At 39.1% G+C, this 16,736-nt stretch overlaps 1 protein-coding gene across 1 annotated transcript; it reads right to left on the bottom strand.

Annotated features, from left to right (window-relative positions):
- Positions 1-1,388: 1,388 nt before the first annotated feature.
- LOC130928081 (gastrula zinc finger protein XlCGF57.1-like) lies at positions 1,389-11,523 on the bottom strand. Its single transcript, XM_057854329.1, has 2 exons — positions 11,182-11,523; positions 1,389-2,775 (listed from the first exon to the last, which is right to left on the bottom strand). Exons 1-2 carry the CDS (start codon positions 11,276-11,278, stop codon positions 1,553-1,555), a joined length of 1,320 nt encoding a protein of 439 aa, XP_057710312.1. The 5' UTR covers positions 11,279-11,523; the 3' UTR covers positions 1,389-1,552.
- Positions 11,524-16,736: the final 5,213 nt, after the last annotated feature.

Here is a 16,736-nt window from a genome sequence, read left to right as displayed (position 1 = left end):
TAATTCGGCCAGAATGTGGTCGTTATTAAATTATTATTTCTGTGCGGCCCGGTAGTAAATGCGAACCGGAACCGGTCCGTGGCCTAGCAGATGGGGACCCCTGGACTAGAGTGTAGTTTTGAGCATGGACTACGATTTTGAAGTTAAGGGTTTCACTCGCTCATTGACAGACCCCCCGCCCTATTTTTTTCTCCTCAGATCTACGTGATTCAGAAGAATGACCCATTTTGATTTCAAAACAGCGAAATTTCGCCGAAAGGTGGCAAGTTTGCATGCCGGATAAACTATCATTAGATAATGATAGCACCCCTGTGTTCAAGGTAGCATAGGTGGTATTGGTTTTAGAATCCAAAATCCGAAAACTGATTACTTATTTCATATCTCGTTTTCAAATCAAAAATCGGTTAGCGGTTTCGAGTTTGAAATTAAAACTATAATATGAGCAAATCACCATCATTTTCACGATGTTGACCTGGAAGTTGCTGTTCATATCTTCTGTCCTAAGTGTGGCACGCTTCCCTGCTTTAAAAGCGTGCAAAAACCGTTAAGTAAAAATAACAGTAGAACATTACCTATGTTCCAAGAACAAGAACCAAGCAGGGTGAGGCAGCATCTAGTTATTATGTTCCTCACCTCTGGAACAAGTTACCTGAAGGTCTGAAGTATGCTCAAACTGTTAACTCCTTTAAATCAGGGCTAAAAACACTTTTGTTTAGCAGTGCATATCCATAACTGTCTATATATATTTCAATGTATTTGATTTCTATTCCCCTTGTGCTTATCTCCATTGCCGATTTCAATTATTATTATTAGTAGTATTTTATATTAATTTTTTTTATTCTATTTGTGATAAAATGCGATTTTTATGTATAATTTTATTTCCTGTTTAGATTGTCTTTCGTTTTACGTTCTATTGATTTTAATGTGATTTTTATGATCTTGGTGTGATGCAAAGCACTTTGAATTGCCTTGTGTTGAATTGTGCTGTATGAATAAATTTGCCTTGCCTTGCCTACGGTGCTGCTCGATTCTGATTCGGACCGACTGAACTACCTGAGAACTTCCCGGTCACGACACATACGGACCAAAAATGAATGGAACAAAAATACCACGATAATTGCATTCTGTCATATTTTCAATTTCAAAATATATTCAAATTATGGAAAAACAGGCCGCTATTTTTTCCGATTTTTGACTTGAAAACGAGAAGTCATTATCCATTTTATGTTTCTGCATTCTGAAACATATGGGATGAACAAATAATACAAGAAATACATGATTATACTTTCAGCGTTTGTTCTTCTCTTCTGTCAGTTCACTTCCCTTCCTTTCTATCCCCCCATAACCTCCTCTGTTTGCTGCCTTCTCCTAAAAACTAAAACATAACGAAGCCCATTGAAGTCCATACAGATACATTAAAGGAAAAAAAGGAACGTACTGCATAAAAGCTCCTCAAATTAGAAACTGAACACAATCTTTTCTTTTTGATGATATTTATTAAGGACCAATTGCATACTTTTACAGCTTTCTACATATGGCTTAATAAGCTTCACTAACCCCTGTTCTTCTCGCCAGAACACTTGTGTTGCCTAATCTGATACTTATGGGGGAATCTTTTCTCACACGCGCTACAACTGAAAGGTTTCTCACCTGTGTGCGTCCTCATGTGTGCCGTCACAGTGGCCTTTTGTGAGAAACCTTTGCCGCAGACGGAGCACGAAAACGATTTCTCCCTTTCGTGCGCTCTCACGCGGTGCCTACTCAATCCTGAGTGGTGACTGAAAGCCAGGTTGCAGACTGAGCAGGCAAAAGGTTTCTCCCCGGTGTGGGTTCTGGTGTGAGCTCTCAACTCTGCCTTTCTGGCGAATCTTCTCCCGCAAATTGAACAAGCGCAAGGTTTCTCCCCAGTGTGCGTTCTGATGTGCCCTTTTAAACACCCCTTCTGAGAGAAACTCTGACCGCATTCAGAGCAGGTAAACGGTTTCTCTCCGGTGTGAGTCCTCAAGTGTGCGGTCAAATGACTGTTCCGGCGGAACCTTTTGCCGCAAACGCGGCAGGGAAACAGTTTCTCCCCGGCGTGCGTTCTCATGTGGCCGCAGGTGAAGTCGCAGGACGAGCAGGCAAAAGGTTTCTCTCCCGTGTGACTTCTCGCGTGCGCTCGCAATTGCCCCTTCTGGGCGAAGCGTTTCTCGCAAAGCGAGCAGGCGAAAGGTTTCTCTCCGGTGTGCGTTCTCGCGTGCGCTCGCAACTGCCCCTTCTGGGCGAAGCGTTTCTCGCAAAGCGAGCAGGCGAAAGGTTTCTCTCCGGTGTGCGTTCTCGCGTGTACTGTCAAATTCCCCTTCATGACGAATTTTTTCCCGCAAACCGAACAGGAAAATGGCTTCTCGCCGGTGTGCGTTCTCACGTGATTGGTTAAAGTTTCCTTCCTGGAGAATCTTTTAGCGCAAAATGAACAGACGTGAGATTTTTGCCCCGTGTGAACTCTCGTGTGTCTTTTCAACGACGACTTGTTGACAAATGTTTTATCGCACCCGGAACACTGCCAGCGTTCGTCGTCGTCGTCAGAAGAGTGCGATGTGACGTCGTCGCTATCCGAGAGTGGTGCTATGAGGCCTTGCGCTTGTTGGTCGCCATCATCTTCTTCAATTTTTACAGTGACAGTCAAGGGAAAGTGGGTGATGTCAGACTCCTGCTCTTCCTCCTTTACGAGGGACGACAATGGCTCCTCGTTAACATATGGACACTCTGGCTCCGCCTGTTCATAATGACGATATTCTGTAGGACGCAAGAAGACGAACAAGGTTTGGGGAAATCATTTACCAACGGTGATCACACAATATGGCGAGACAATTATCGATTCATGGTTCAGGGAATTATCAATAGTAGACGTCCAATCCATTTGAAGTGGGAGGGTGGCAGCGAATGAACATTCGTTCATTCGCTGCCATCCCTCCCACTTAAAACGGATTAGACGTAAACTCGTGATAAACTCCTTCCAACTCACAGCAGAAGCTTGTTTTTCTGTTTATTAGTTGTTTGCAGAATATTCTAGAATCATTTCCTGACCAATGTATCGATAACCGTTGTACCGCAATATCGTCAAATCATCATTATCATGACCTTTGTATTGCAAATCGTATCGTATCGTGAGGTACTAAGAGGTTCCCACTCTTAGTTTTCAGATCCGCGAAGACAATCGACAACCCAATCGTCATGTCAAATAATCCGGGCTAGTTATGTGTGATTTTCCGCTTCGAAGACTTTGAAACATCACTCGGTTCGGGTTAGCGTGTCGGCTAGCTGTCGCGCCTCTTGGTTTGTTTACATTCTCCGAAGCCGGGGAAGGGAAATGACATATGTCCGATTTAGGTGTTATAAAATATCGTTCGGGAGGTGCGACAGTAAAGGTGAAGTCGACAGTTTTGACCATTATGGAGTCATTTTGCCATGTCGTCCTGAATAAGTGCATTTTTATTATTTCATATTCCATTTAGCACAAGACTTATTTGTCATGAGCATGCCATTTATTTAGCAGTTGGGGAAAATACTTGGATAAAAAGAATATCCTGTAAAAATATTGGAGTAGAGACCCCGAAACAATGACATTTTGCGGCTCTCTTCGTCGCGTTTTCCTCGTTCTGAATAATTCCCCCTCAATGGGCTGGATAGTAAAACCGATGAGCCCAGTCTCCCGCTGACGTCATCCACCTGTTGGGGACGCTTGAGCCCTATAATGGTAGGCGTGGCTAACCTCAAAATATGATTGTAATTATAGCTGGGAATCTTTGGGCACCTAAAGATTCGATTACGATTCAGAGGCTCCGATTCGATTATAAAACGATTATTGATGCACCCCTCTCCTATTTTTTTTTTTTTAATGATTTGTACATTAGTTCCAAAATTGTTCAAAAAATACTCTCACGCTAAACCAAACTACTATTTCAGTATCAAGTTAACATATAGCAGTAAACAAATATACAAAAATAACAGTAAATAAAAAACTCCAGTCCCCATTCTGTATCAGCAGCTTTAAACTACATTCAATTCATTTAAAGTTGTGAATCAACCGTTAAAGTTGTTATTGCTCCCGTTATTCCATAGTTTCCCTTTTGTCTACTTTCGACATGTGAAAGTTTTAAAACAATTTTAAAGATAGTTTCAAGTCAATATTTTACCGATTTAGGAGTATTTTAGATAAATAGTTAATTAGGTTCGCTTGGAAGGTTCGCTACAACAGCCTTGCAGGGAAGTGTACTGCTTTAAGATGGCGGCCGTTTACTGACGCTCGCATCTAGGTTTTTGTAGATGTGCTGCTAACGCTATGCTGCATCCAGTCCTATATAAATGATATCTACCGTAACATTGTGTGGATGTACTTTGTAGCAGCTTTTCGGCAGCAGTCAGGTATGTTGTTGTGTTTTTTTAATCTCGTGGCATGAATTGCGCTAGAGCCGTGAGTTAAGCATTGGCATTACCCGAGGGGCTGGGTAATGAGAAGTATGATGTTTAGCTACTCTCGCTTCGTTCCTCATTGCGTCCCGAAGCCCGCATAGCGCGCTGAGTGTGTTGTACTTCCGCTTTACTTCGCATATTTCAATAATCGAAATTTGGATATTTGTGAATCGCTCTCGAATCTTCCACGCCCGAATCGCGAATAATCTAAGAATCGGAAATTTTGCACACCTCTAATTGTAATTCACATAATAATGCTATTTAAGACTTTTTTTCTCCTGTCGTATGCTCTTTAATGAACAAATCCGATTTTTTGTCATATCTGTTTTTTGGCATGCCGGTTCAGACTGCCTTTGTCCATTGAGACCATTCAAGTATTACGCATGCGCATTGATTGCAATTCAAACCATCTATAAAATATGCCATATTTTTCTGTAAAGTATTGTTGGAACGGAAAGATAAGACACAAGACGGATATATCCATTCAACATACTGTACATAAGGACTGTATTAGTTTATTAAAACAATAAATCAACAAGATGGCATTAACATTATTAACATTCTGTTAAAGCGATCCATGGATAGAACGACTTGGAGTTCTTAAAAGATAAATGTTAGCACAAGTTATAGAAATTTTATATTAAAATCCCTCTTAACGTTTTCGTTTTAATAACATTTGTAAAATTTTCAAACAAAAAATAAACTAGTAGCTCGCCATTGTTGATGTCAATAATTACACCATGCTCACTCATGGTACTAACCCATAAAATCAGTCGCACCCAAGCACCAGCAGAGGGCGACAAAACACCAAAAAGCACAAGTAACAAATGGACATGACACCGTGCTGTCATTTTAATCTGTTTGAGCAGGGCATGTGCATTAATTGCGTCAAATATTTTAACGTGATTAATTTAATTTTACTATTAGCATAGAACAGCTGTTACTGTCCATAGAGGGCATAAAAAAAAAGATTAAAAAAAAAAAAAAAAAAAAAGCATATATGTACGCGTAGCTGAGGTCCCCCTGAACATTTTGAGTCATTGGAAATAAAAAAAAAAAATCAGAAATGACAAAGTTATAACAACGCAAAAGCGTGGACATAAAATGGTCAAAATACCTCGAGTGTAACTTTTTATATAAAATTGCCATTACCAAAAAATAGGGACCTTAAAAAAAATAATGTTGAGATGAGTCATTGACTTATTCAAAGCTCTAATTAGTCCATACGAAATACTCCACTTTGAATTTTTTTTATGATATATACAGCATAGTTAATTTTGCTATTAGCATAGAACAGCTGTTACTGTCCATAGAGGGCATAAAAAAAAAAAAAAAAAAAAAAACTATATATGTACGCGTAGCTAAGGTCCCCCTGAACATTTTGAGTCATTGGAAGTAAAAAAAAAAAAAAATCGGAAATGACAAAGTTATAACAACGCAAAAGCGTGGACATAAAATGGTCAAAATACCTCGAGTGTAACTTTTTATATAAAATTGCCATTACCAAAAAATAGGGACCTTAAAAAAAATAATGTTGAGATGAGTCATTGACTTATTCAAAGCTCTAATTAGTCCATACGAAATACTCCACTTTGAATTTTTTTTATGATATATACAGCATAGTTAATTTTGCTATTAGCATAGAACAGCTGTTACTGTCCATAGAGGGCATAAAAAAAAAAAAAAAAAAAAAAACTATATATGTACGCGTAGCTAAGGTCCCCCTGAACATTTTGAGTCATTGGAAGTAAAAAAAAAAAAAATCGGAAATGACAAAGTTATAACACCACAAAGGCGTGGACATAAAATGGTCAAAATACCTCGAGTGTATATAAAATTATTTCTAACCCCAAGGGTTAAAAAAGTAATTACCGCCTGTTAACGCGATAATTTTGACAGCCCTCATAAATGTGTTTTTGGGACACTGAAGCAATTAAAAAATAGAACGTATTTATACGATTTTGGGAGCAAATGAGGTAATTTGAGGCATTTACAGGTCACTTCCTGTTGATTTTGGGACATTTACCAGTCACTTCCTGTTGATTCTGAGGCATTTACAGTCCCTTCCTGTTGAGATTTTGCATTTACAGGTCACTTCCTTTTGATTTTGGGCATTTACAGGTCACTTCATTTTGATTTTTAGACATTTACAGTCCCTGTTGAGATTTGGCATTTACGGGTCACTTCCTGTTGATTTTGGGACATTTACAGACCCTTCCTGTTGATTTTGGCATTTACAGGTCACTTCCTTATGAGGTTTGCCATTTACAGGTCCCTTCCTGTTGATTTTGGGGCATTTACAGGTCACTTCCTGTTGATTTTGAGGCCGTTACGGTCCCTTCTTGTTGAGATTTGGCATTTACAGGTCATTTCCTATTGATTTTGGGTCATTTACAGGTCACTTCCTGTTGATTTTGGGGCATTTACAGGTCACTTCCTGTTAAGATTTGGCATTTACAGGTCACTCCCTTTGGTTTTGGGGCATTTACGGTCACTTCCTGTTGAGATTTGGCATTTACAGGTCACTTCCTGTTGAGATTTGGCATTTACAGGTCACTTCCTGTTGAGATTTGAAGCATTTACAAGTCAGTTCCTGTTAATTTTGAGGCAATTACAGTCCCTTCTTGTTGAGATTTGGCATTTGGAGGTAATTTCCTATTGATTTTTGGGGCATTTACGGCCCCTTCCTGTTGAGATTTGAAGCATTTACAGGTTACTTCCTATTGATTTTGGGGCATTTACAGGTCACTTCCTGTTGATTTTGGGGCAGTTACAGATCACTTCCTGTTGATTTTGGGGCATTTATAGTCCCTTCCTGTTGAGGTTTGGCATTTACAGGTCACTTCCTTTGGTTTGGGGGCATTTACGGTCCCTTCCTGTTGAGATTGTGCATTTACAGGTCACTTCCTGTTAATTTTGAGGCCGTTACAGTCCCTTCCTGTTGAGATTTGGCATTTAGAGGTCATTTCCTATTGATTTTGGGGCATTTACGGTCCCGTCCTTTTTAGATTTGAAGCATTTACAGGTCACTTCCTGTTGATTTTGAGGCATTCCTGGGTCACTTCCTGTAAATATTGGGTCTTTTCCTGTTGATTTGGGGCATTTACCAGTCACTTCCTGTTGATTTTGGGGAATTTACCATCCCTTCATGTTGAGATTTTACATTTACAGGTCACTTCCTGTTGATTTTGGGGCATTGACTTATCACTTCCTGTTAATTTTGAGACATTTACAGTCCCTTCGTGTTGAAATTTGGCAATTACAGATCACTACCTGTTGATTTGGGGGTAATTACGGGTCACTTCCTATTGATTTTGGGGCATTTGCGGGTCCCTTCCTTTTTATTTTGGCCATTTATGGTCCCTTCCTTTTGAGACTTTGCATTTACAGGTCACTTCCTGTTTATTTTGAGGCATTTACAGGTCAGATCCTGTTGAGATTTGGCATTTACAAGTCACTTACTAATGATTTTCACACATTTACAGCTCACTTCCTGATGATTTTAAGGCATTTACAGTCTCTTCCTATAGATTTTGAGGCTTTTACAGTCCCTCGCTGTTGAGATTTGGCATTTACAGGTCACTTTTTGTCTTTGAGCGTTTACGGTCATTTCCTATTGCTTTTGGGGGATTTACATGTCACTTCCTATTGACTTTGATGCATTTGCAGTCACTTCCTTTTGAGTTTGAGGCATTTGCGGTCACTTCTTTGAGTTTGAGGCATTTGCAGTCATTTCTTTGTGATTTTTGGGCAATTACAGGTCCCTTCCTCTTGATTTTGGGGTACTTACGGGTCACTTCCTTTTGATTCCGGGCATTTACGATCCCTTCCCATTGAGATTTGGCATTTACAGGTCATTTCATATTGATTTTTCGGCATTTACAGGCCACTTCCTGTTATTTTGGAGCATTTACAGCTCACTTCCTATTAATTTTGGGCATTTACGGTCCCTTCCTGTTGAGATTTGGCATTTACAGATCATTTCCTATTAGGCTCGAGCGTTTACGTCACAGCAGCACGGGATCGTGCGAGATTTGCGACAACGCAGCCATTTCGGAAGCACGTCTGCATCACGGGACATTTAAACTTAACGGCAAATACAATTCAACTACGAGTGCCAAAGATGGAAAAATGTAGGGAAAACTTGCCAGTTCGATACAGAGACAAACTTGTTACCACAGCGAAGGACAGATATGTGAGCAATTTTAAGGATGTGAACAATGTTGACCCTCACGAGCAAGCCGAACTCAAATGGAATAAAGATGTCGACAAGCTTCCACCACTACGCAAAATGGACATCATGCTGTATTTAGTGTTTGGTGTATGTTACTACCAGTGTCGTTAATAACGGCGTTACAATATAACGGCGTTACTAACGGCGTTATTTTTTTCAGTAATGAGTAATCTAATTAATTACTTTTCTCATCTTGGCAACGCCGTTACCATTACTGAGGCGGGAAAGGCGTGCGTTACTATGCGTTACTAAGTTGGTTAAATAAAAAAAAGTCTGAGAGAAACGGACTCACGGGGACGAGAGCAGAGCAGGAGTGGGGAAGACGCCGTTGCAACCGCGATGCTAGATGGCTCCAATAATACCTAACTGCAGCCATAGCCGACAAACTACGCCCACATGACACGGTAGATATCATATTATAGAACTAGATGCAAATGACAGACACTGCTGCATTGCCAACATGTTTTAAGGACTACATGCGTTTGTAAACAGCCGCCATCTTAAAGCAGTAAACCTCTCAGGAAGGCCCTGATGTAGAGATCCTTCCTAGCGAACCTAAGTAATTTTTTTTAATCTAAAATGCTCCTAAATCGGCAAAATCTTAACTTAAATCTATCTTTAAATGATGAAACAGTTTTAAAACTTACACATGTTTAAAGTAGACAGAAGGGAACTAATGCAATAACGGGAGAAATTTTAACAACTTTAACGATTGATTCACAACTTTAAATGACTTCCACACATAGCAAAGGTTACTAGCTAGTTATCGCAATACCCTTGTGTTTAGTTAAGTGGAGGGTAAAGAATTGGGCTTGGGCCAATTTCCCCCCAAACCCTTTAAGCTTCACATTGTGTGACGTTTTTTTTTTTTTTTGAGAAAAAATAAATCACTAGTTACTTTGCCAAGTAACTAATTACTCTTACATTCAGGTAACTGAGTTACTAATGCAATTAAATTAAATTGAAATGCCTCACTGTTTATGTTTTTCGCTTCCACAATGGCGATAGAGGCGGAAACCTCGCGAGTGCCACGTCATACGCTCGAGCCTAATTGATTTTGGGCATTTACATGTCATTTCCTGTTGATTTGGGGGAATTTCCAGGTCACTTTTCTGTTGATCTCGCGGTATTTACCGTCCCTTAAAGTTGAAATTTGGCATTTTCAGGTCATTTCCTATTGATTTTGGGGCATTTACATGTCATGTCCCCTGTTGATTTGGACATATTTACAGGCAACTTCCTTTTGATTTTGGGCATTTCCTGTTGAGATTGGGCATTTCCAGGTCACTGCCAGGTCACTGCCTATTGATTTTGGGGTATTAACATGTCATTTCCTGTTGAGATTCGGCATTTATAGGTCACCCCCTGTTGATTTTGGGGCATTTACAGGTCACTTCTTATTCATTTTAGGGCGTTTACAGGTCACTTTCAATTGATTTTGAAGCATTTACAGATCACTTCCTTTTTTATTTGTGGGCATTTACAGGTCTCTTCCTTTTAATTTGGGGCGTTTACGGTCCCTTCCTGTTGAGATTTGGCATTTCCTGTCCCTTCCTGTTGATTTTGGTAGTGTCCTATGGACTTTGGGGCATTTACAGGTCACTTCCTTTTCTATTTTTGGGCATTTACAGGTCACTTCCTGTTAATTTTGGGGCATTTACGGCCCCTTCCTGTTGAGATTTGGCATTTACATGTCACTTCCTGATGATTTTGGGGCATTACCGGGTCATTTCATGTTGAGATTTGGCATTTTCATATCACAATAACAATCCCAGCTTCTGTATCGGTGCAACACTAGTTCAAAATGCGCAACTTTTTGTTAGCTCGGCTCGATGCTATCGAAATTGAGATACCCGACAAAAAAAAAAAAAAAAAAAAAGGGACTTTAACTTCAGGACTTTGCGGTTTTTGTCCAGTTTTGTATTCAAATGCAATCAAAAATAATTTTTCAACAACATTTACATCTGTGGCTGTGTATGTTTTTACTTGTTTTCTTTTCTTTTCTTTTTTTTAAATCATCAAATAAAATCCATTCAAACAAAAAAATATATATATATATTTTATGAATGAATGTGGACAACTATTGTTAGCCGTCACTTGAGCATCAATAGAAGTGTTGGTTCCCTGTGTTAATGATTTAAATCAATAGAGAAAATATACAAGTCAGTTTTTGTTTAGCACATCACTTGTTCAGCACAAAATTAGCTTGCAAACACATTTGAATTTTCCATTTAGTATTTTAAAAAGTCAATAAATCGATTTCCCACGGTGCAAGCACTTGGCAGCCATTGACGGCGCCAGGCGTCCAATACATTTTGTTAGCTAAATGAGTTCACTCTACTTCTTAGAATAATTATAAGTATCCGTGACAGTTCAATTAGCGAAAGAAAGGACATGAAACCCTCTCAATTGAGGTGCCTGGCTGGCTCAAGGGATAAAAAGAGTGATACTGTACTAAATACGTCGGATGTGGTAGTAAACGAGATGAAAGTGACCTGCTGTGTGCGCGTCGTCGTCGCTGAGGCCTTGACGTGAAGATTCCTTCTCTTTTACTCCACAAACGTCCTCCTCGAAGTCTTCTTCCTTCACCATTTTCACTCATTTCACACAATAAACGCGCATCCTTTCCAACCCACTACTCTTCAGTAGCGTGACGACGTGAAGCTAGCAAATGCCTTCCGTTAGTAGCTTAGCTACTAAGCTAAAATGAACTAAGCCAAACTTAACTGCTACTTGAACAGAAACGGCTTTAGCAAGGCACGAAAGCTTAATAAATGATGTTTTGCTATAGTTACATTAACCGCCTTGTCGGTTCAGAACTGATTCCCCCCGTTTTTAAGAATAACGATCCCAGGAAGCGAAACTTGGGCTAGATGTGCAATACGCTCTGTGTCATAACCAGGGCGGTAGTTGTGACTTGTCGGCCATTTTGTGTCAGTGCCATTCGATAAACAATTTAATCAAAGAAGCGTGTGACTTGAAATAGCTATAAATTACTCAATTTTCAACCGATTTTCAAACGTCTTGTTTTATCCATAAACGTCAAGATGAAGTATATTGACGGTAAACTTGAATAATGTGTTTTTTAACATCCAGGCAAAATCATAGCCACGTTATTGCTGGTTGTCAGAAACCAAATTGTTTGAAAATCCGTCAATTTTTCGCCAAGTATTTTAGTTTATGGGAAATCACCCAGTTTAGGTTCGCTGCAAAAGGGTTGCGAGAGAAGTCTCTCTTTCTAATATGATATCTATGGCTTCTCAGCGCGTGGGGAAAGTGACATCATCGGATAAGCAGTGGCGCCACCAGGGGTGGCCAGGGGTGGCCACGGCCACCCCTATAAATTGGTTGACCACCCCACTGGCCACCCCGCTTGCCAGTATATCGTTAGATTGTTGTAGCATCAGTTATGCATTTCATCCCAAATGAATGCATTTATTTTGTTTTGTTAAATGTAGGGCTGTCAAATTTATCGCGTTAACGGGCGGTAATTAATTTTTTTAATCAATCACGTGAAAATATTTATCGCCACTAACGCATTTGCAGTACGATTCATTCACGCATTGCTGCAAACAGCCTACAATGGCGCCGTTTTACTTATATACAGAGTTAAGAGGCAGAGTGGAGTAAATACAAGCATTCATTGGGGCCGCACTTAACCAAAAGCTTTGTCATTTCTCCCACAGCAACTATAAATATTGTGGGAAGCGACGTGGGGAAGAGTGACAGGAGTTGATCTTTTTCTTAACACCCTGTAGTGCACCCAATGCAGAGAAGATATAGTATTAGCAGCCTGCACACACAGTCATGGTTGCACCACTTCCCATCATGCATTTGGGCAGAAGTTAAGTCGCTGCAGTATCATTTACTGAAAGCTCAACAAATACACTAGATGGCAATATTTAGTCACAATATACAAACTCGCATTAATCCTGTAAGAATTACAAGTCTTTCTATCCATGGATCCCTTTCACAGAAAGAATGTTAATAATGGTAATGGCGTCTTGTGGATTTATTGTTATAATAAACAAATACAGTACTTATGTACAGTATGTTGAATGTATATCACCGTCTTGTCTTATCTTTCCATTCCAACAATAATTTACAGAAAAATATGGCATATTTTAGAGACGATTTGAATTGTGTTTAATTACGATTAATTACTTTTTAAGCTGTGATTAATTCGATTAAAGATTTTAATCGTTTGACAGCCTTAGACCAAATATATTCCATTTCACTCTGCATGATATAAGTGATTTGTACTTATTTTTCTGAATGTATGTTACTTATATCTTTATTATTTAAATTAAAATAAAAGCAAACGTTTACATAACTTTACATTACATGTATGCTGTTATATTGTCCCTACCAACGTTGAGACCAAACCTACGCCCTTGTGTTCAGGTGACACTTTTTTTATTTGGTTATATAAAAGTTTAATATATTTTTGTCCAGCAAATGTCAACACACTGAATTGTGTCAAATGCCTCGTAGCACTGAATCATTTCAACACATTTGCTTCAGTGGTACAGAAAGCAGTAGTGAAGCAGTGCCGTGACTCACCTGGTACTCCAGACTCACCACTGTTCTAGCTATTGAGTCTGGCCACCATTAAGCGGATAAAATTTCCAGGGCGGAGCAAGCCACAGCAAACAGACAGCGGAGTGAACCAATCAGCGACGGGCGGGACGAGGGACTTGCACGTGGAGGTAAACATACGAGGAGAGCAGAGTTTATTCAACATGGCTAGCGCGAGACAGACTGTTGTCAATGACTTGTGTCGATGTGTTTTTGGTCATTTAAAACTGATTTTACCATGGATTGGAACATATTTTCGGCTCTCCCGTTCACCATCTGTGTTGTTGTGGAGACGACTTCCGACGCGGAAGAGTGACGTTGCTCGTTAAGAACACGTCACGCAAATAAACGAATCTGATTTATCGATTGATTTTGTACTTGCTCGAGAGGCCGTTAATGGGCTGGGTCCCAGACTATACTCTCAGTGTTTGAAAAACACAGGGAGAACAGTCTGGCCGTGCCAGGCAATGGCTTACCGCACGCAGGCTATTTTTAGACTGTGACGTTGCATCGTAAAGCGGAAGTAAAGCCGAAGTGGGACATTATAAACCCGCCCTCGCATAGACTTAACGTAATTTGTGCTACTTTTCGCCGGTAATCTTTCAAAAACTAACATGCCGATCACGCATAGCTTTTTTGGAACTTGTAGAAACGACTCTAGACATTACGACACATGAAGGATGTTTTCTTCTTACGTTTCCGGAAACCAAAAACTCGGGAGGAAAAAATGTGAAGACCGAATCAACTTGCGCGGACTTTAACACCAGCTCGGTGAATCCATTCACATTTCATATGCAGTAAACATTATGTTGGGTTGGCATGGTCTTTCAGAGGACAAAGAGGTAAGCCAGTTTTATATTTTTACTTAATTTTTTTAGCGTAACGTTGTGCTGTACTGCTTCTGTCCAGGGGTGAAAGTGGGCCAGAACGGTCAGGAACGCAGTTCCGGTATAAGATTCTGGGACAGAGCGCAGTTCCGGTATAAGATTCAGGGCCGGAATGCTGTTGCGGTACACGGTGCTTTGATTCCGAAAATATGAAGGCAACTGTCAAAACGCTACGTAAAAAAAAACAAAAAAAACAGACAAAAAAACGCAAAACTGTCACATATGCATTTAATCTCCAAGAAGAAAACAATCTACCAACATCAGATTTACATATACAAGTGTTAACAACAAGCATAATAAAGTGCTTGTGTAGCATAATCCGTTTCCCCCAATACTGTATTTATTATTTTATTCCACGGACGGCATGGAGGTTTCCCCAGCTGCTGCAGTTATCTGAGTCAGATGATGATGTGCCAAAGCAAAACACCTCAACTCATTTATCTGTTCAATTGTTCAATTGGCTGACATTCTGACATGTGATCAGCAGAGCAACATAAAATGGAGCAAAAAATGGAACAACGAAAGAGTTGAGGAGGCTTGTTTATCATATTTAGTTTTATTTGCTCTGATGGGAAGGTTCAAAACATCTTCGCTGTCAATGTGCACTTTGGACTTATATTTGTTCACTTATGTTAGGCTACTTATTAATTTCCTTATGATTTAAAAAAGTCAATGTTTGCGCGATCTTCAAGATACATTACATTTCACTCTGCATAATAGAAGTAATTTGTACTTATTTTTCTGAATGTATGTTACTTATATCTTTATTTAAAAATAAAAAAGTAAACGTTACCATTAACTTAAATTTTAATATACATCCTATGTTCTTAAGTAGTTAAAATTGAGATTTGGCATTTAGTATGTCAGGAATTGAGGGGGGGATTAGTAGATGGAGGTTGGGGTTATTGCTGTTTTTGTTAACTTTTATTTTGCAAATCATTGAAAAAATACAATTTTGAATGAAAATCTGTTTTTGTATGTGTGGAAATAACTGTGCCAAAACAGTTTTCTTTGCATTTCAGTAGTTTTAGGAGGTTAGATAGATAGATAGATAGATAGATAGATAGATAGATAGATAGATAGATAGATAGATAGATAGATAGATAGATAGATAGATAGATAGATAGATAGATAGATAGATAGATAGATAGATAGATATAGATAAACAACTTTAGTAAGGGGTAAATGTAAATAAATTATAGAATTAAGATGTGTTATCAATGGAAAAAATTAAAAGTGTTCGTTGGCTGTCACTGAGTAGCATTTGCGATCGCTACACAAAGCTAACTAAATTACCTCCAAGAACGGTAAGAGACGTAGGACAACCAGAGGATATATAAGAAAGACAGGGCTGATGGTAAAGGATAGCTTGTTGAAACAGGAGAATGTCATTGTCAGTCACGTCGATAAAAAAGCTAAAGCTATGCTTAGGTCGCTCCTTTTTTTCGTCTTTTTCAGCCTTCGACACTCAAGCCATCTCTTTAACTGAACGTTTTTATGTTCTTTCACATCTTTGCCAGTGAATTTGGCACCAGGCACATCATTTTCGGAGAGAATTGGTAGGTTTAGCTCTGTAAACATCTCCTACGTACACGACTTCCATTCATTTCCTATTAGGGACAAACGGTGGCTTGTCCCTAGTTAGCAACAGTAGCTAAAGTCATGAATATTAATTAGGGCTGCAGCTATCGAATATTTTAGTAATCGAGTGATCGACTGAAAAATATCGATTAATCGAGTAATCAGATAAAACAAATATATTTTTAGGTGAAGAGCAATTATAAATATACATGAGAAAACAAGACATTTCATCTAATTTTGAACCATTTTCAGTCAATCAATGTCTTTATTTTCGATGTATATTGTTGAAAACAGCCAACAATTGCATCTCAGATGTAACTAGAATTAAAAAAAAGACTAATTCACTGCTTTCACTCAAAAACCTTTAGATCTTATTTAAAAAAAAAATATATATATATATATATACATACCTAAAAATGCCGTTACGCTTGATAACACATATCACTTAAAAGTTAGGATTTTTTCCCACGTGTTTCAATTGGATTTCTATTTCTGTCAAGCCATTTTTAAGTTCTAGTTAAGTTTTAAGTAGTCTAAACTGTAAGTCTTGATAGGATTTTGAGTTTTTGCAGTGTTCAAAATAAATGTATGATACAGGCTGTATTGGAGCACATTAGGGACCAGTGCTACTTAGTGTTTTATCCAGCAATGCCTACTGAGCTAAAATTGATAGTTAGCATGATTGAGTTTTTATTTTACGCTCTCATCACTCCACAACGCTATGTTATGTTAAAGCCTGTATGTAAGACACGTTAGCCACGCATCGACAGTGGTCATAATTAATAGAAACTTAGCCCTCCGCAGGGCTAACATTGCTTGAGTTAGTGACAGTAATGTTAATCTTTTTTTATCAGCGCTTAGCGCTCTTTATTAGCGCTTAGCGCTGTACTGCTTTAAGATGGCGGCTGTTTACTAACGCTGCCTAGACGCGGCTGAGTCCGTCCTTTCGCATCTAGTTCAACATACATGTGATCTTTATGAGACTCATCAGACGCTACCTACCA

Source organism: Corythoichthys intestinalis, chromosome 1 (genome assembly GCF_030265065.1).
Source record: "Corythoichthys intestinalis isolate RoL2023-P3 chromosome 1, ASM3026506v1, whole genome shotgun sequence".
NCBI classification, from domain to species: domain Eukaryota; kingdom Metazoa; phylum Chordata; class Actinopteri; order Syngnathiformes; family Syngnathidae; genus Corythoichthys; species Corythoichthys intestinalis.
Note: the sequence above shows the minus strand (reverse complement) of the source record. Positions and strands in the feature narration are given on the sequence as shown.

Coding starts and splice junctions, on each gene's coding strand:
- LOC130928081 (XM_057854329.1), bottom strand. CDS start 11,278: ATGGTGAAGGAAGAAGACTTCGAGGAGGACGTTTGTGGAGTAAAAGAG. Junction 2,776..11,181: donor CGACGACGCGCACACAGCAG/GTCACTTTCATC, acceptor TGCGTCCTACAG/AATATCGTCATTATGAACAG.